Source organism: Bos indicus x Bos taurus, chromosome 8 (assembly GCF_003369695.1).
Source record: "Bos indicus x Bos taurus breed Angus x Brahman F1 hybrid chromosome 8, Bos_hybrid_MaternalHap_v2.0, whole genome shotgun sequence".
NCBI classification, from domain to species: domain Eukaryota; kingdom Metazoa; phylum Chordata; class Mammalia; order Artiodactyla; family Bovidae; genus Bos; species Bos indicus x Bos taurus.
Genome location: NC_040083.1, coordinates 75076141 through 75091370, shown reverse-complemented (window position 1 = coordinate 75091370; position 15230 = coordinate 75076141). Strand labels below are relative to the sequence as shown.

At 43.0% G+C, this 15230-nt stretch overlaps 1 protein-coding gene across 4 annotated transcripts in view; it reads right to left on the bottom strand.

Moving 5' to 3' along the window:
* The window catches only part of NFX1 (nuclear transcription factor, X-box binding 1), a 66433-nt gene continuing 51203 nt past the window's right edge, over positions 1 to 15230 (bottom strand). For 3 of the 4 annotated variants that reach the window (XM_027550006.1, XM_027550007.1, XM_027550008.1), the window contains exons 15-24: positions 14599 to 14678; positions 12117 to 12347; positions 11176 to 11249; positions 10279 to 10380; positions 9505 to 9546; positions 4389 to 4487; positions 3663 to 3729; positions 2109 to 2254; positions 1337 to 1438; positions 1 to 295 (exon numbers count right to left, since the gene is read on the bottom strand). In XM_027550006.1, the coding sequence (XP_027405807.1) occupies positions 223 to 295; positions 1337 to 1438; positions 2109 to 2254; positions 3663 to 3729; positions 4389 to 4487; positions 9505 to 9546; positions 10279 to 10380; positions 11176 to 11249; positions 12117 to 12347; positions 14599 to 14678 (1016 nt within the window). In that variant the 3' untranslated portion in view covers positions 1 to 222. The remainder of the gene's footprint in view (positions 296 to 1336; positions 1439 to 2108; positions 2255 to 3662; positions 3730 to 4388; positions 4488 to 9504; positions 9547 to 10278; positions 10381 to 11175; positions 11250 to 12116; positions 12348 to 14598; positions 14679 to 15230) is intronic. The other variant, XM_027550009.1, reaches the window with a different exon arrangement.

Sequence of the window (15230 nt, the reverse complement as noted above, 5' to 3'; positions counted from 1 at the left end):
TTCAGTCAGAGACATGGCAATAGTGAGACACAGTGAGACACTTTACACACAGCAGAGCGGACAAGGGGATTTCTGACACAATCGTGGTTTGCAAGTATCAAGGTCAAGACAGTAGGTGAGCTGTGAGTCCACCAGGCAGTCGGGAACAAGCATGATTTATCTGCGGGGAAAAAATCTCCATCACACCCAATGATTTTTTTTCCTAAGTGTGTCATGATCTCCTCAGTCCTGGACATCAAAGTAGTCAATTACGGGCTCCTTCGCTATCTTCTGTAAATTGCTGCTCCCAGGATTCCTGAAAAGCAAACACAGAATGAGCAATCTTTTCTTGCTTGGGGGAAACCGATTCAGGCAGGTTTCAGAAAGTGAAGGGTCAGCTTCTTTACTGTGTGTGAGATTCTGCTAAGACAGTGCAGTCCACACGAGCAAGTAACTGCTGGAATTTGGTGAAGGGCACACAGGAGTCTATATTAACACTATTCTATTCTAAAATTTTTCCAAAATAAAGACCTTCCCCAGGGCAGGACTGGGGCTGGTCCTGAGAGCTACTTGGCCCCAGGAGCTCCTGGCTGACGCTGTGCCCAGTGGGCAACACTGATCTGTCCCGTCCAGTTCCAAGGGAACAGAGATGGCTAGGACCCTCCTGGTGACCTTGTACACTTCCCTACCCACCCTCCCAGAGGTGTAGGAGGCTCTGGAGAGCTTCTGTGTGGAAGGCCAGAGCAGGAGGAGAGACCCCACTGGGTTCCCAACAGCTTCCAGCTAGGTGGCCTTGCTCTGTAGGGCAGCTGGTCCCCTCCTGGGAAGGGAAGGCAGGATGACGACCCCTCTCTGCTCCTGGCTGAGAAAACACCTGCCAGACCTGCTGCTTGCTTGTGCTATTTTCTTTCCTCTTTAATCACTAGCATATGGAAAAATGATTCAAACCATATGTAAGCAGAGCAAAACACGCAAGTTTCCCCCTTCACTGCCAATGCCCGCCTAGAATCCCACTTCTGTCTCCAGAGTAACTGCTGTGAACTGTGAGATGTTCCCACATCACCTGGTGTGGCAGACTGAATCCATTTCCCAGTGTCACCATCTATACCATGGAAATTACGGCTAGTGACTTTGCTCCCTGGAGGGCAAGTAGGCATTACAAACAGCAAACCTGGGACCCCTCTGGCATGAACAAATGTGTGTCCAGCATCTCAGTCAAACATCATATATCTGAATGCAACACCCCAAGGCCAGACCCAATGAGGTGCCAATGACTAGTGCAGCCCAGGGCAATTTACTCCTCGGTGGCATCTCCGAACAGACATGGCCCTTTGGGAAGCAGCTAAAGAATCCTTACTTGTCTGTCTGTCTGTGATGAGCAATCGGTGGCGGAGGCCGTGACTGATTCTCCTTTTCGAGTACACCTGTCAGTGTGGTAGAAGGACAAATGGACTTCCCTCTGTGAAGTCAGAACACAAAGTATTGAAAAGTGAGAACTGTTTGTGGAGACAGGCAGACAGCTGGAAATCCAGTCCATGACTCTTAACGTGATGCTGCAGGGCACTCTCTGATATGACCTGTCACCTTTGATTAATCCTCATCCCTTTCATCTACCTCTGCTGAGCCCACTACCTTCTTCCTCTAAACTCACTTGAGTCTTCTTTGTTGGGAGGTTCTTCCAATTCCCCCAGATTCGGATAGTGATCCTAGGTCTTGCAGTCCCCTCCTCGCTCATACTCCTGCTTCAGTCTCCTCTAATGGCAAACACTCTTCACAGAGGATGCCCTGAGTCCCAGGCCAGCACTGTTTCCATGATGCCAGGAGGACACAAGGGGACAAGGGATGGATCTGATGTGAAATATGCTTTAGGTGTGTCTGCTCTGAGGTCTGAGGCATGGGCTTTACTTTCTGGTTCAGAGCCTTAGATCAGTCAGAATGGCTGGCCCAGAGGCAGACTCTTCACCTAATCTTCCAAAGAAGGAAGTAAGAAAAACAACAGCCCAAGGCCAGGCCCAAGGAAGCACCAACGACTAGTGCAGCGCTCCTGCACTAGCCACTGGCCAGCCCAGCTTCTCAGGTCCAGTGTGCCTCACCGAGCAGTTTCCCCTCTGACAGCAAGATGCACCCACCTGACCGCAGTGACCACGACGTTGCGCTTTGGCTCACTGTCATAGCTCACGCTCTCCAGGCCGTACACCTGGGCCAGATCGTGGATGATCCGGCGGTGGTCTCTGTTCATGGGAGGGAAGCAGTGGCTCTTCTTACTACTTTTCCCCTGTATGGAAGGAAAAGAAGACTGACTGGTAAACATCATTTTGAAAAAAGGCTATGCCTATAGAGGTCCTTCCCACTCTCCTGGAACAGCCTGGGTCAATAAAGAGGTGACGGAGTTTGGGAGGCCCATGGTGCATGGCAACTCTCTGCCTGCGGGGCAAGGGTCGGGGCGTGGGGGGGCGTGGGGAAGGGCATGGGATGTACTTCCTGCATCTCCTCTGTGAGCCATGTGGCAGCAGCTGGCTGGGGCCAGGGGGACCGTGGGCAAGTGAACTGAGCCTGACGTGGATACTGCAATGGTCGCTCCCACAGGGCCTCTAACTGGGGAGTGAGTGATGTTTTTAAGAAATGACTAAATAAACTGAAGAGTTACAAAACAAGAAAATCTCACTTGTACACTCCACACTAAAAATTGTGAATTTATAGAGACAGGCTAGCAGAGAACTACATCTGCTCAGGTTTCCTAATTAGGAGGGGAACAATGATTCCATTTTCTTCTTTGTGCTAGTATCCTGCTGGGAAGCAGGAACAGAAGGGAGGCAGGGCAGAGGGTGAGTAGACAGCAGGAAGGAAACCTATTTTCATTAGATGTGGAGCCAAAGGAGCCATCTCTCCCTCACTCACATGCCCTCTGAATGAAGAGGGAGTCGCCGCAGGGCTGGCTATTGCTGACTACATGAGAGGCTTTTTTGATTAAAGCCACCTCCTCGACATCTCCGCTGCCTCCAGGACAGGCTTCCCTCTCTTGAAGGAACTGATACCATTACTGTTCAACTCTACTCATTCAACTTTATATCTTTGCCCAACATATTCTTTCCTGCCTTTGGGGTAATAAGAACCAGTGAGTCCAATCATACAACAGTCCTTCAGAGATCTCTGTATGTGCGTACTCAGTCACTCAGTCATGTCTGACTCTTTTGTAACCCCATGGACTGTAGCCCACCAGGCTCCTCAGTCCCTAGGATTTCCCAGGCAAGAATAAAATGGGTTGCCATTTCCTCCTCCAGGGGTTCTGCCTGACCCAGGGAGAACCTCCATCTCCTGCATTGGCAGGCGGGTTCTTTACCACTGAGCCACCAGGGAAGCTCATCAGAGATCTGAGGAGTTGGCATGTCTTCCTAAGTATCCCTACTGAATCCCCTTCATCGAGAGTGTTTCCTCCCATTCTTGGGCACAGGGCTAGGATGTGTATTTACATTTAATATTACTGCAGATATCTTTCTTGAGCCAGGCTAGAGCTTCCATGAAGCTATAATGGCTGGGCTCTGGAGAAAGGTAAGGATCCTCAAGGCAGCTCTGACTTTTTCCTACAACTACTTTACACTGATAGTGTTTCTGGGACTTGATTTTTTTTTTTTTTAATCAAGTTGGCCTTAGAAACATGTAGAGTTGGATATTTTGATTTCAACCTTATTCACAGCCTCCACAAGGGCTTCCATTTCCTTCTCAATGTCGCTGACAAACCTTAAGTCCTTCCTGAAATGAGAAATAGCCACAGTTAATTGCGTTTGTTTCTGCTCTTTTGAGATCCTTTCCATCCACCCTCTGCCTATACAGTGCAGAGAATGGACAATGTGGGCAGGAAAATTGCAGAGGCCAGGCAGGAACTGTCAGATAACAGAAGGCTGAATGTGACAGAACAAAGGAAGAGAAAGTAATAAGAAAACAATTATGAGAAGAGAGAAGACAGAAAGAGAAACAGTCATCAGAGGGCCAGGAGACAAGAGGAAAATAAGACCTGTTACCACCCAAGTGAGGACCACCCATGTGACAGAGACCTGGATGGGCAGAGGTGGAACATGGCCAGAGACCCTTCACTGCAAGCCAGTCCAACCCTTGAAGGGCCCCAGCTCCTATCACAGGGACTAAACACACACACACACACACACACACACACACACACACACACTCACACTTCCAAAGTTCAACTCTTCAATGGGACAGTTTTGAGAAACCAAGAGAATGACTTATTAAATACCATATAATTTCTTATAATAGATATAGATATAGATATATAGATATATAGATAGATATAGATATATATAAAAACTGACTCAACCACAGAGGACTGCATATCTTAAAAGAGCAAATATCTGGTAAGCCACACTTAAGAAAGTAGGTATCAAGTCACATACCTAGCATCTTCTTTCAAACTGTCACTGAATTTTGACCCTGAAGAACGTACGTTGAAAGGATCAGAATCATCACTGATATGAAATGCCTCTGCTAACCTCCTGAAAGAGAGTAAAGTATGTAAATGAAAGGAAAGAAGGGGGAGGAAAATTATCTCATAGTAACAGAGTGCCCACCAGGTTCTACGTTTTTTATACATTAATCATCTCATTTCAGTAAACCTGATTATTCAGGAGAATAAGAACAACTTGGGACAAGATATTGAATTGTCTTCACAGAACAAAATAAGTAAGATACATCTAGATGGTTCTGAGCAAGCTGTAGGCTGACACTGGAGACTCAGATTGTCTGAAGAGAAGGCTGAGGAGGGCGTGCACTGGGGATGGTCAGTGGGAAGGATTTCCTCTGAGGTTTCACCCAAACATCAGATGAATAAAGTAGAAGGATAATACTAAAATTAACGTCACTCTACAGAAAGTCTACAAAATGAAGAACTCCATTAACAACATAAGCGCTGTGTTAATTTTAATGCACTTCCTTTCATACTTTTCTTCTGTAATTTTAAGTAGTACATGAAACTCTGAATCTTTTTTTTAGCATTTCTCATACTACTGTTTGATTTTCACACTCCCTGTATTAACAGTTGCATAATCTTCTAATTTTATATGTCCCACAACTTACATAAGCATGCCCCATTTAGGTTCCTGTAACAGTCTCCCAGTTTTTCAATATGATAAGTAACACAATATCTCTGAGCAAAAACCTTTTAAGATTATTTCTCTGGAAAATGTCTCCAGGTGTGGCAATAACTGCATTAAATAGTATGGACCTGAGACCCAGATCATCATGGTCTAAGGGTTCCACAATGCTGTTTATGCTTTGACCGGCAGCTGTATGAGTCTCGTGGCATCTCACCAACACCTGGTTATGTCTTTTTTTTTTAAAGATAGTTAAAATTCAGTTTAGCATTTATAGTTTTCCTTTACAAGGAGACAGGGATCTCTTACAAGCTTAATGCCCATAAGAATTTGGTTTATTGTTGCTAGGTTTTCTAATTTTTTACCAGCAGTTTAGTTTTCAAATTTTCAAGAGAATTCCTAGAGGGGGAGATCTTTTGATGTTTTGATTAGCTGGCCACTAATTCAAACGTACACATCAATAAAACATAACTGTGGGATGCATTTGGTCTGTCAGTTTTCCATTTCTGCAATGGAGCATGTATTTGCAACTTTAGATGGCATTTTCCTTTTCAAATTCACATGTCTTTTTTTTTTTTTTTCAGGTCTGTGAGTAAGAAAGAATCCTTATATAGTGAGGGTCATTATGTCATTGTTCAAATATTGAGGAGAAATTCAAAAGGCTTTCAGAAATAGCTAGTTCTAATCAATAACTTTAATTTACTGAGCATCTACTATGTGTTAGGCTTGTGCCAAGAGTTTTACGTATAGTATGGTTAGTTTTAATGTATTAACCCTATAACAACTCAGGGAGGTAGATACTATTATTATCACTCACTATTCACAGATACGTGGGAAAATTAAAGCTTAGAGGGATAATGTGTATTGTCCAAGGTCACACAGCTATGTGAGTGAAGCTAAGATTCAATTCCGAGCAATCTAACTCTAGAGCTATGGCTGGCTCTAACTGCTGTACAGTACTGTCTCAACTACACAAAGGTGCACTTCCACGTTCTGGAGGCCTTCTACGCATTCACTACAGCATTTCTAGAATCTCTGGACTGCGGCAGAGAACAACGTGACAACAGTTCTTAAAGGACAAGAGTTTTGAATAGCAATTATTACAAAGTTACCATAAGAGTCAAACCAAAGGAAATTTGGGCAGTGCTATTAATCATATTACCATCTACACATTTAGTCACCTAAAAAGGTATTGTTAACAATTGTTCAAAGTTGCACTTCTAGGTAAAACAAAACTGCACTTGTCTGCATGTATCTGTTTCTGTTTAACTCTATCTTGAAAAAATTTCAAAGAACGGTTAAGTTACAAGAATATTACAATGGGACTTCCTTAGTGGTCCAGAGCAGCTTCGAAGCTGGTCCGGGAAGATGCCATTGCGGGCAGCTAAGCTTGTGGCCCACAACTACTGAAGCCTGCACACTCTAGAGTCCGTGCTCCGCAACAAGAGAGGCCACTGCTTGCCACAACTGGAGAAAGGCCACAGACAGAACGAAGACCCAGTGCAGCCGAAAAACAAATTACAATAAGCTCCTACACACTCTTCACCCAAATTCTCCAAATATAAACATTTTCACACAACTATACCTTTAATCTCTGTTGGAACTAGAAAGTCTGTCAGGCACTGAATAAATGCCCCTTAATCTGATAAAGAATATACTCAAATAACTTACAACAAACGTCACAGACAGTAGTGAAATATCCATTATCACTACCTTCTATTCAATACTGTACTGGAGGCCTAGCCAGTGCGATTTGCCAAGAAAAAGAAAAAAGTTAAGAATTAGAAATAAATTAGAAGGGGACATGATTGTGTACATGCAAAATCCAAAAGAAGCTACAGATAAACTATTAGAAATAAGTAATTTAGCAAGGTTGTAAATACTGGTCAACAAATATCAATTGTATTCCTACATGCCAGCAACAAGCAATTAGAGAATTAAAATTTTAAAGTGATAACAAGAAAAAAATACCATTTATAATAGCATCAAAAAACATCAAACAGCAAAGAACAAATTTACTTAAAGATGTACAAAATCTATATACAGAAAACTATAAAAAATATCATTAAAAGAAAACATGACTAAATATAAGGATATACTTTGCTCAAGGAGGAGAAGCCTCAATATTACAAAGTATCAAATCTTCCCAGACTGATCTATAAATACTAGCTCAATCAAAATCCCAGTTTGTTTTTTTTTTTGCAGATATTGATAACCTATTTCTAAAATTTAAATGGAAATGCAAATGGCCAAGAATAGCCAAGACAGTCTTAAAGAAGGACCATGTTTGAAGAGATATGCTACCACTTTTTAAGACTTGTTATAAAGGTACAGTAATTCAGATAATGTGATATTAACACGATGGAACAGAATGAACTCAGAAATAACCCATACGCAACATGACTACTTGCTTTAAGACAAAGGTGGCACTGCAGCGAACTGAGAAAAGGATTTCTTGATAAATGATACTGGTCGAGTGAACATTTGTTTGGAAAAAAAAAAATAATGGAATCATGAACCCTCCTTATATTATGATTTAAAAAAAAAAATCGGTCCAAGTCAACTATAGTTCTAAATGTGAAATGTAAAATAAGGTTCCTAGACAATAACACAGAATACCATTATGACCTCAGGATAGACAAATACTTCTTAAACAAGCTATAAAATGTACTATTAACTAAGGAAAAGACTGATAAACTGAACTACATTAAAATTAGAAATTTTTGTTTATTAAGACACCGTTTGGAGAGTGAAAAGTGAATGCACAGAATGTGAGCAACAACAGTCCACACAGCAGGACTTCCCTGGTGGTACAGTAGATAGGAATCTGCCTGCCAATGCAGGGGACATGGGTTCAATCCTTGGTCTGGAAAGATTCCACATGCCTCAGAGCAGATAAGCCCTTGAGCCACAATTACCAAGCCTGTGCTCTAGAGCCTGTGAGCTGCAACTACTGAAACCATGTGCCTAGAGCCTGTGATCCACAACAAGAGAAGCTAGTGCAATGAGAAATACATGCACTGCAACAAACTTATTCTTATTCAATGTAGAGTAGCCCCTCCTGGCCACAGCTCAACGCTCACAAGCAACAATGAAGACCCAGCACAACCAAAAATAAATAAATCTTTTTAAAGGAGAATAAATGTATTAAAAAAAAAATATATATATATATATATAAAGGTGGTGGTTTAGTTGCTAAGTCATGACTGACTCTTGCGACCCCATGGACTGTAGCCCACCAGGATCCTCTGTCCATGGGATTTCCCAAGCAAGAATACTGGAGAGGGTTGCCATTTCCTTCTCAAATAAAACAAAGGACTCATATCCAAGGACTCCCAAAATATATAAAGAATTCCTAGTAATCAATATGAAAAAGACAGATGATACAATGAAAAAATAAGCAAAGACTTGAACTGGTACTTCACAAAAGAGGATATCCAAATGGCCAATAAACATACGAAAAGGTGTTCAACCTCACCAGTCATCAGAGAAACATAAATTAAAAGCTCAGTGATATCCAGTTATACATCTACAAAAATGGATTAAAGTTTAAAGAGTATAACTTGGTACAACCATTTTGAACACTGGCAGAATCAACAGAAGCTGAAAATACGCATACCTTATTAATCAGCAATTCTACTCCTGAGTTTATTATCCAATAGGAATGAGTACATATATATAGCAAAGCTAGTACAAGGATGTTCTTTACAGAGCATTATTTGTAACAGCCCAATACCAATAACAACACATGTAATCTATTAACTATAGAATAGATAAGTAATGATACATTAAAATAAAATAAGTATTGTTCAGGAATGAAAATAAACAAAATACTGCCACATGCACCAAAAGGAGTATCACAAATATAATGAAAGAAACCAGACAAAAATACCACCCACATGATTTCATTAAAGTCCAAAAACAGACAAAATAATCTAAACTGTCAGAAGTCAGGATACAGGTTATCTCAGTGGAGTGTAAGAACAGCTTCTGGAAACTTTCTGTATCTTGACCTCATTGCTGATTACACCAATGTATTCAATTTGTGATGACTCACTGATCTATAGTTTTGATCTATATGTATGTTATACTTCAACATAAAAGTTCATTAAAAGAATTTTAAGCCTCTTATCTCCATTGGAATTAGGAAGTCTGCCAGTCCCCGAATTAGTATGCTGTGGGGCATGTAATGTTTATACTTGCCCCAAACCACTTAAGCTCATGTTTCAGAAACATGCTGAGATCACCTAACTGGTTTATCCTTAGGCACTTCAATTCTTGATGACTGAATTTCTTCTGCTCTCCAATAGCAGCAGAAGACTCAGAGCAGGTGCTGAATGAATGCTTGAAGGGTTGCCCCCTCCCACTAACTTCACAGAGCTCAAAGACAATCACATAAATCGTAGTTCAAACTACTTACTTTTTCCTTTCCAAGGCTGAACATTCCTCATCACACTCCAGCCTTGAGAAACAAAGAAAAAATTAAGTGAGAATGCAGGTTTCACAGCTCCTACTCTGAGCAGCTCAGTTGGTAAAGAATCTGCCTGCAATGCAGGAGACCGGGGTTCGATTCCTGGGTCAGAAAGATCCCCTGGAGAAGGAAATGGCAACCCACTCCAGTATTCTTGCCTGGTGACTCCCAAGGACAGAGGAGCCTGGCAGGCTACAGTCCATGGGGTCACAAGAGTCAGACACGACTTAGTGACTAAACCACCATCACCACTCAGCAATAAGTTCTTGGATGGTCACCCTAGAGATTGAGCATACTCTTGCCAGACAATGGCTGGATGAGGTCCCTCTCAAGGACAGGTGGGCAGGCCTTCGAAGGACTTCAGAGTGTCCCAAGGCTGCTCAGCCCCCCAAATGCTCCCAGCAGCCCTCTGACAGCCCCATCTCCCTCTCTTGACACAGCCACCTCTCTGTTCTCTTGCAGGTTAAAAGTACATACCCAGGTCTCTGCTTTCTCTGGCTACTATCTGGAGTGAGGCCCAGAAATGCTTCCTCTGGTCTTAGCTGTGTCCTGAGTAGGATTCACTGCACTGGAGTGGGTGTGGCCTCTTAATGTCAGAGGTCTGTTGAATACTGTGTGTGTAAGGCTTTACTATTGGGGACTGACACAAGTGAATGGTTCCTGCCCTCTGGAAATTAAGTCTAATGCGGGAAAGAAGGCACAGCTACACATTTTTTAAATTACCTGGCTTGGTGAATTTCCTTCTTGGTAATCAACTTGCTGATCTCCACTGAATCTCCAAGCTGCATGTCTGTTATTTTGGAGGCCATGGAAATAGCAGCTATTCTGAAGTACAAAAAAGAAAGGGAAGAAAGGCACTGCAGTTTCACAAGAATCTCCTCGCACCAGGCACACAAAATATGTCTTTCAAGAAAAATCTACCTCTTGACAATCTGTGTAGCCTTGGAAGCCCATTTACTGTAACTATCACACATTTACGAGGTATCTCAATTAGTCTAAACAGCTCCATAGGAAATGAGGTAATCAATTCCTTAGCACTCCCTTGAACATCTGGGCTAATGCCTGGCACTCAGTGGGTATTCACAGTCAATCTGATGTTGCATACTCCTGAAGTCCCACCTCTATGACACATCTAAGCATCTCTGCATCTCCAAGATGTTATCTCTGAATCTATTCGTCCATCCATCCTAACATCTCCACTCCTGTACTCAGATCCCCATGTAACCACACAGGTCCCAAGATTTCAGGAGTCTGTAAAGACAACCCACAGAACAGCCAGAAACCCCCACACTCCAGTAGGAGCACAGGGCCTGGCTGTGCCACCACAAATGGTGGGACATGAAAGCAATTCATGCAACCTCAGGACATCTTCCCTTCTGATCTCATGGTGAAATAAGACCAGAGGTAGAGAGAGAGAAAGGAGGAGAAATAAAATGGTTTACAAATTAAGGTTAGGGAAAGTAATAAGGTACATAAAGCAGTGCTTTTTCTTTGAACCTGAAAAACTAGACTCAAAATTTATTTTAAAAACTTTCCTTAAAAGTTGAAAAGATCCTATAATAAACTTCTGTATATCCTTTACCTAGACCTACCAATTGTTAACATTTAAGTAGCACTAACCTTTGATAAGTACTGGATGCTTCTGAGCAAACCATGATTTCTTTTCTTCGTCCACATTCACACTGCAGCTCTATCTGAAATAAGATGAACACGGAGCAGCGTTCAGCCCAGGGAAAACATGTGAATGGGCAGGTTTCATTTTTAAAGCCTCTCTCAAATCAAACCTTGGCAGAGAACAGAGAGACAGGGAAAGGCTCCTCTCCAAGATGGGGGAGCTAACCACACATGCAAACTGACAACGTGGTGGCTGACATGCTAGGATGGAAGTGCCAGGTTTACAGTGCCCCTTATTGGGAATTATTCCTGTCCTTAATCCTGCCTGAAGGGGCAGGCCTAGAATGAAGTTTCTACCACCAAACCAGAGGTAGACACTTGACCCAGAACCAGCCAAAGTCTAATCGACTCCACTTCATCCCTCCACTTTCACCTCCTTGGGGGAGACCTTGCTTCATCCCTCAGAACAGTTAAGTCCCCCACTCACATGTTCCCGTGGAACCCCTGCAAGGGTGTAACTACTTCACAATCCTTAGCAGAGTCACGGGTAATTACCTGAGTAACCAGTTAGTATCTGTCCATCTGATTAATGGAACCATGTGTCTCCTGTCCACTGGTAGAGCTCCAGCATCAATACAGCATAACATCTTATACAAAACAGACACTTAAATACTTGTTGGATGAATGGAGTGGGCAATCAGAGTCTCTTGAGAATTCGATCAAAGGGAGACAGAGACTGGTCAGGTGGCAGTGGGTACTTTCTGAACTAAAAGACCATCTCAAGCTTGGCAGACAGAAGTCCACCTTTCTCTCTGTTAACCTGAAGTTCCTTGTAACCAACGACCCCCAACTAGGATGTGTGCCAAGGTGCCACTGCAGACAGTTCTAGACTCATTAGCAGCACCAGGACCACAGCCAACACCCCACCCGGAGCCAGGACTACGTACCTTGGCCTTGCAGGTGGTCACTGGGCAGGGCAAGCTGAGGTGGCAGGGTGCCATACACGGGTGGCCACAGTTGGCTCTGGAGGTGGTGCAGGGCTGCTTGCAGATCTCGTCCCCCAGACATTCTCCTTTGTGACAGAGCCTCTGACACTTGTGCATCCCACATGGTAGCGTGGCACCACAGGGTAATCCACAAGAGATATCAACCAGGTGACAGGGAATGTTGCTTCGTAACTAGGAGAGAAGTAGCCGGGTTCTCATCTCCATTCAGGATCTGGGGTGGGTTTTAACTTCCTACTTAAACATTTCTGAACGTTCACAATCAGTATATTAAAAAAAAATTTTTTTTTTAAATCAGGCTGATTTTCGAAGTCTGAAAGGTTAGTTTGAAAAGAAAACAAACCTGAGCTTTATTTAACAATGCTTGTTACAGTTTGAAAGGATTTGTTTTAGTAGCCGAGTGTGACTTGCAACAAACAAGGTGAGTAACAGGCATGTGAAACCAGATAACTAGGGAGTATCTGAAAATGCTATGACTAACTGGGAGGGTCAGGGGATCTTCTACGTCTGCAAACAGCTAGGGCACTGAATTGACAGAAACCCCGGGGGTGGGGGCACCCTTGGCTCATGGTTTCCGGACTGCTGGCAGGGCAGTTTTATGTAATTACTCAGCTCTCCTCACATCTCCCAACCTCTGGTCTCCATATTTTAGATAGCTCTGTCATTAAAAAAAATTTAGAAGCAACAGTCCATGGAACCGCCATTTTTTCTTGAGAAATTGCCTTCATCCAGGATTCCTCACTCTAGGAAAAAGATGCTGGGATTTTACTTTTGTGGGACCAAAGATTACTCTCATGTACCCACTCAAAGTCTTTTAAGAACCCTCAAAGAGAGGAGTATACTTGGACTCTGATGAGGCATAACCTGTAATCTTGAAGAGGGCCCCAGAGTCTAGTACATACCTGCTTTGGATTTGGTACTTTAGTGGAAGGTATCCCCAGTCACTAAACACTCCATTACCACCGGGATAATTCGTGCACACGCTGTGCCCTGTGCTGCTCCCGCCCACATTATCTGCCTGCTATCTTCTCATCGTCCTTCAGGAGGTTACTTATGTTACTTCCTTTAAGAACACCTTCCCTGGGCAGGGGTCCCTTCAGTACTCTGTACTTCCCACACGGTTGTACCTATAATCGACTGCTCATTCATCTGCTTTCTGCCCCAGTGAAGGCTCCACCAGGGCAGGGCCAGCCCCTGTGGTTCATTTCTCAATCACTTGAACCCAGCCAGTTACCTGGTACAGAGCAGGCATGCAGTAAATATTTGCTGACTGAAGTCCAACATATGGATAACACATGGATCTCTCAGAATGGTTACTCTCAAAGGAAGTAAGAGTTTTCAGAGGAAGAATAAATACTAAGGATTATGACTTGAGAACCTCTGACAGGAAATAATGTCCATCAAGATAAGAATGCTGAAAGCATGTTGTCACAGTTGTCAAGAGTTTCAAGAAATGTTGGCCAACATGTTATGAAGTAAAAAAAGCAGGTTACAAAACAGTATAATCTTCATAGAGTAGAGGAGAATATGTAATACACATGCCTGAAGTCTACACACCAGAATGTTTAAGAGTATTTCTTTTTGGGTAGCAAAACTACATTAATAGTCTACAATGAATATGCCTTTTTAAAATTAAAGAAACTTTAAAATTGTTTCAAAGGGTCTATAATCAGCAGTGCCAAATACAGCTTAGATGCTAAGAATAAGGATGAAAATCCTTCATGGTAGTGGCAGTGGGGAGGGGCAGGTTAGTGGGGAGGAAGGCGTTTGGCCCATCAGCAGGATGGAAATCTGTGAAGGGAGTAGAGAGAAGGATTGGTGGTAACTGGCAGGGAGCCCGCCTGCACTCTTGGGATGTTCTCACTGTAACACTTTTCCCAGACTGGCAAGCCCTCCCCATGCTAGCTAACCTGGACGCTGTCTCTGAACACAGCTCATGTTCTCAGGGGCTACTGGCTGAGTCTCACCTCATTGTAACCAGATTAAAAATGAGAGCAGAACAGTCTAAGAATGCTACTGACTGAATGGTTCCGTTTATGTGACCTCAGGAAAAGGCAACAGACTTTGTTAGGACAGGCAACAGATAACTGGTTACCGGCGCTGGAGGAAAGTGGAGAGTAATTCTGAAGGGACATGAAGGAGTATGTGGGGATGAATGACCTGTTCCACATCTTGACTGTGGTGGTGGTGACATGACTGTATGACTGCTTGTGTCAAAACTCATAGATTTGCATGCTAAAAAGAGTAAATTTTATTTTATGCAAACTATACCTCAATGATTAAAAAAAGGAAAAAAAAGTGGCAATAGCAAATCTCTGCTTCTTTGGAGCATATTTACTTTGAGAAACAATGAGGCTAATCCTCTTAACGAAATCCAACCATAAATCTCTGGTTGGAACGATGAACCACTTGAGAGAAAGCTTACCTCGTGTTTGCCCATGCACCACTTCTGAGTGAGGAAAGTACAAGGAGGGCACTTGTCCTCACTATGACATGAATGATACACTGGAGGAAGAGAAAGGCAAAATCTGGAATTATGTTCAAATAATACCACACAAACTATTATACATATTATAATAGCATTTGACATGGAACTTCTAAATTTAGGAGCTAAAAGTACTTTTTAAAATGGTCACTGGAAAGTAAAAGTAGTTGGCTTTATATTAAAGGGCTGAAAGATGAGCATGAGAAAAAGAAACCCAGCTGAGGGGGGAGAGACACAGAAGCAGAGAAGGGGGCAGCTGGTCCACCCCATCTCCTGAGGCATGGCCACATGGTCTGTGCACGTTACTCAGTCATGCTTGTGGTCCTACCGTACACAGCTCCCCTCTGTTCAGACATCTTGGTTACTTACCTCATCTAACATGCTTCCTCTGCCTCCTTTCAATTTCTTTACTCGCAGTTCATTCAAACTCATCCCCTAAACGAAGCCTTCCTTGGCTGACCCCTCCCTGCCCTGAGCTCTCTTGCTCTCCCTGACCTCTTGGTTCTGAGGCAGAAGGCTTGTTGCCATGCTATCTGCCCCATCTTCAGGCAATCGCTGGTTTTGGCAAATGT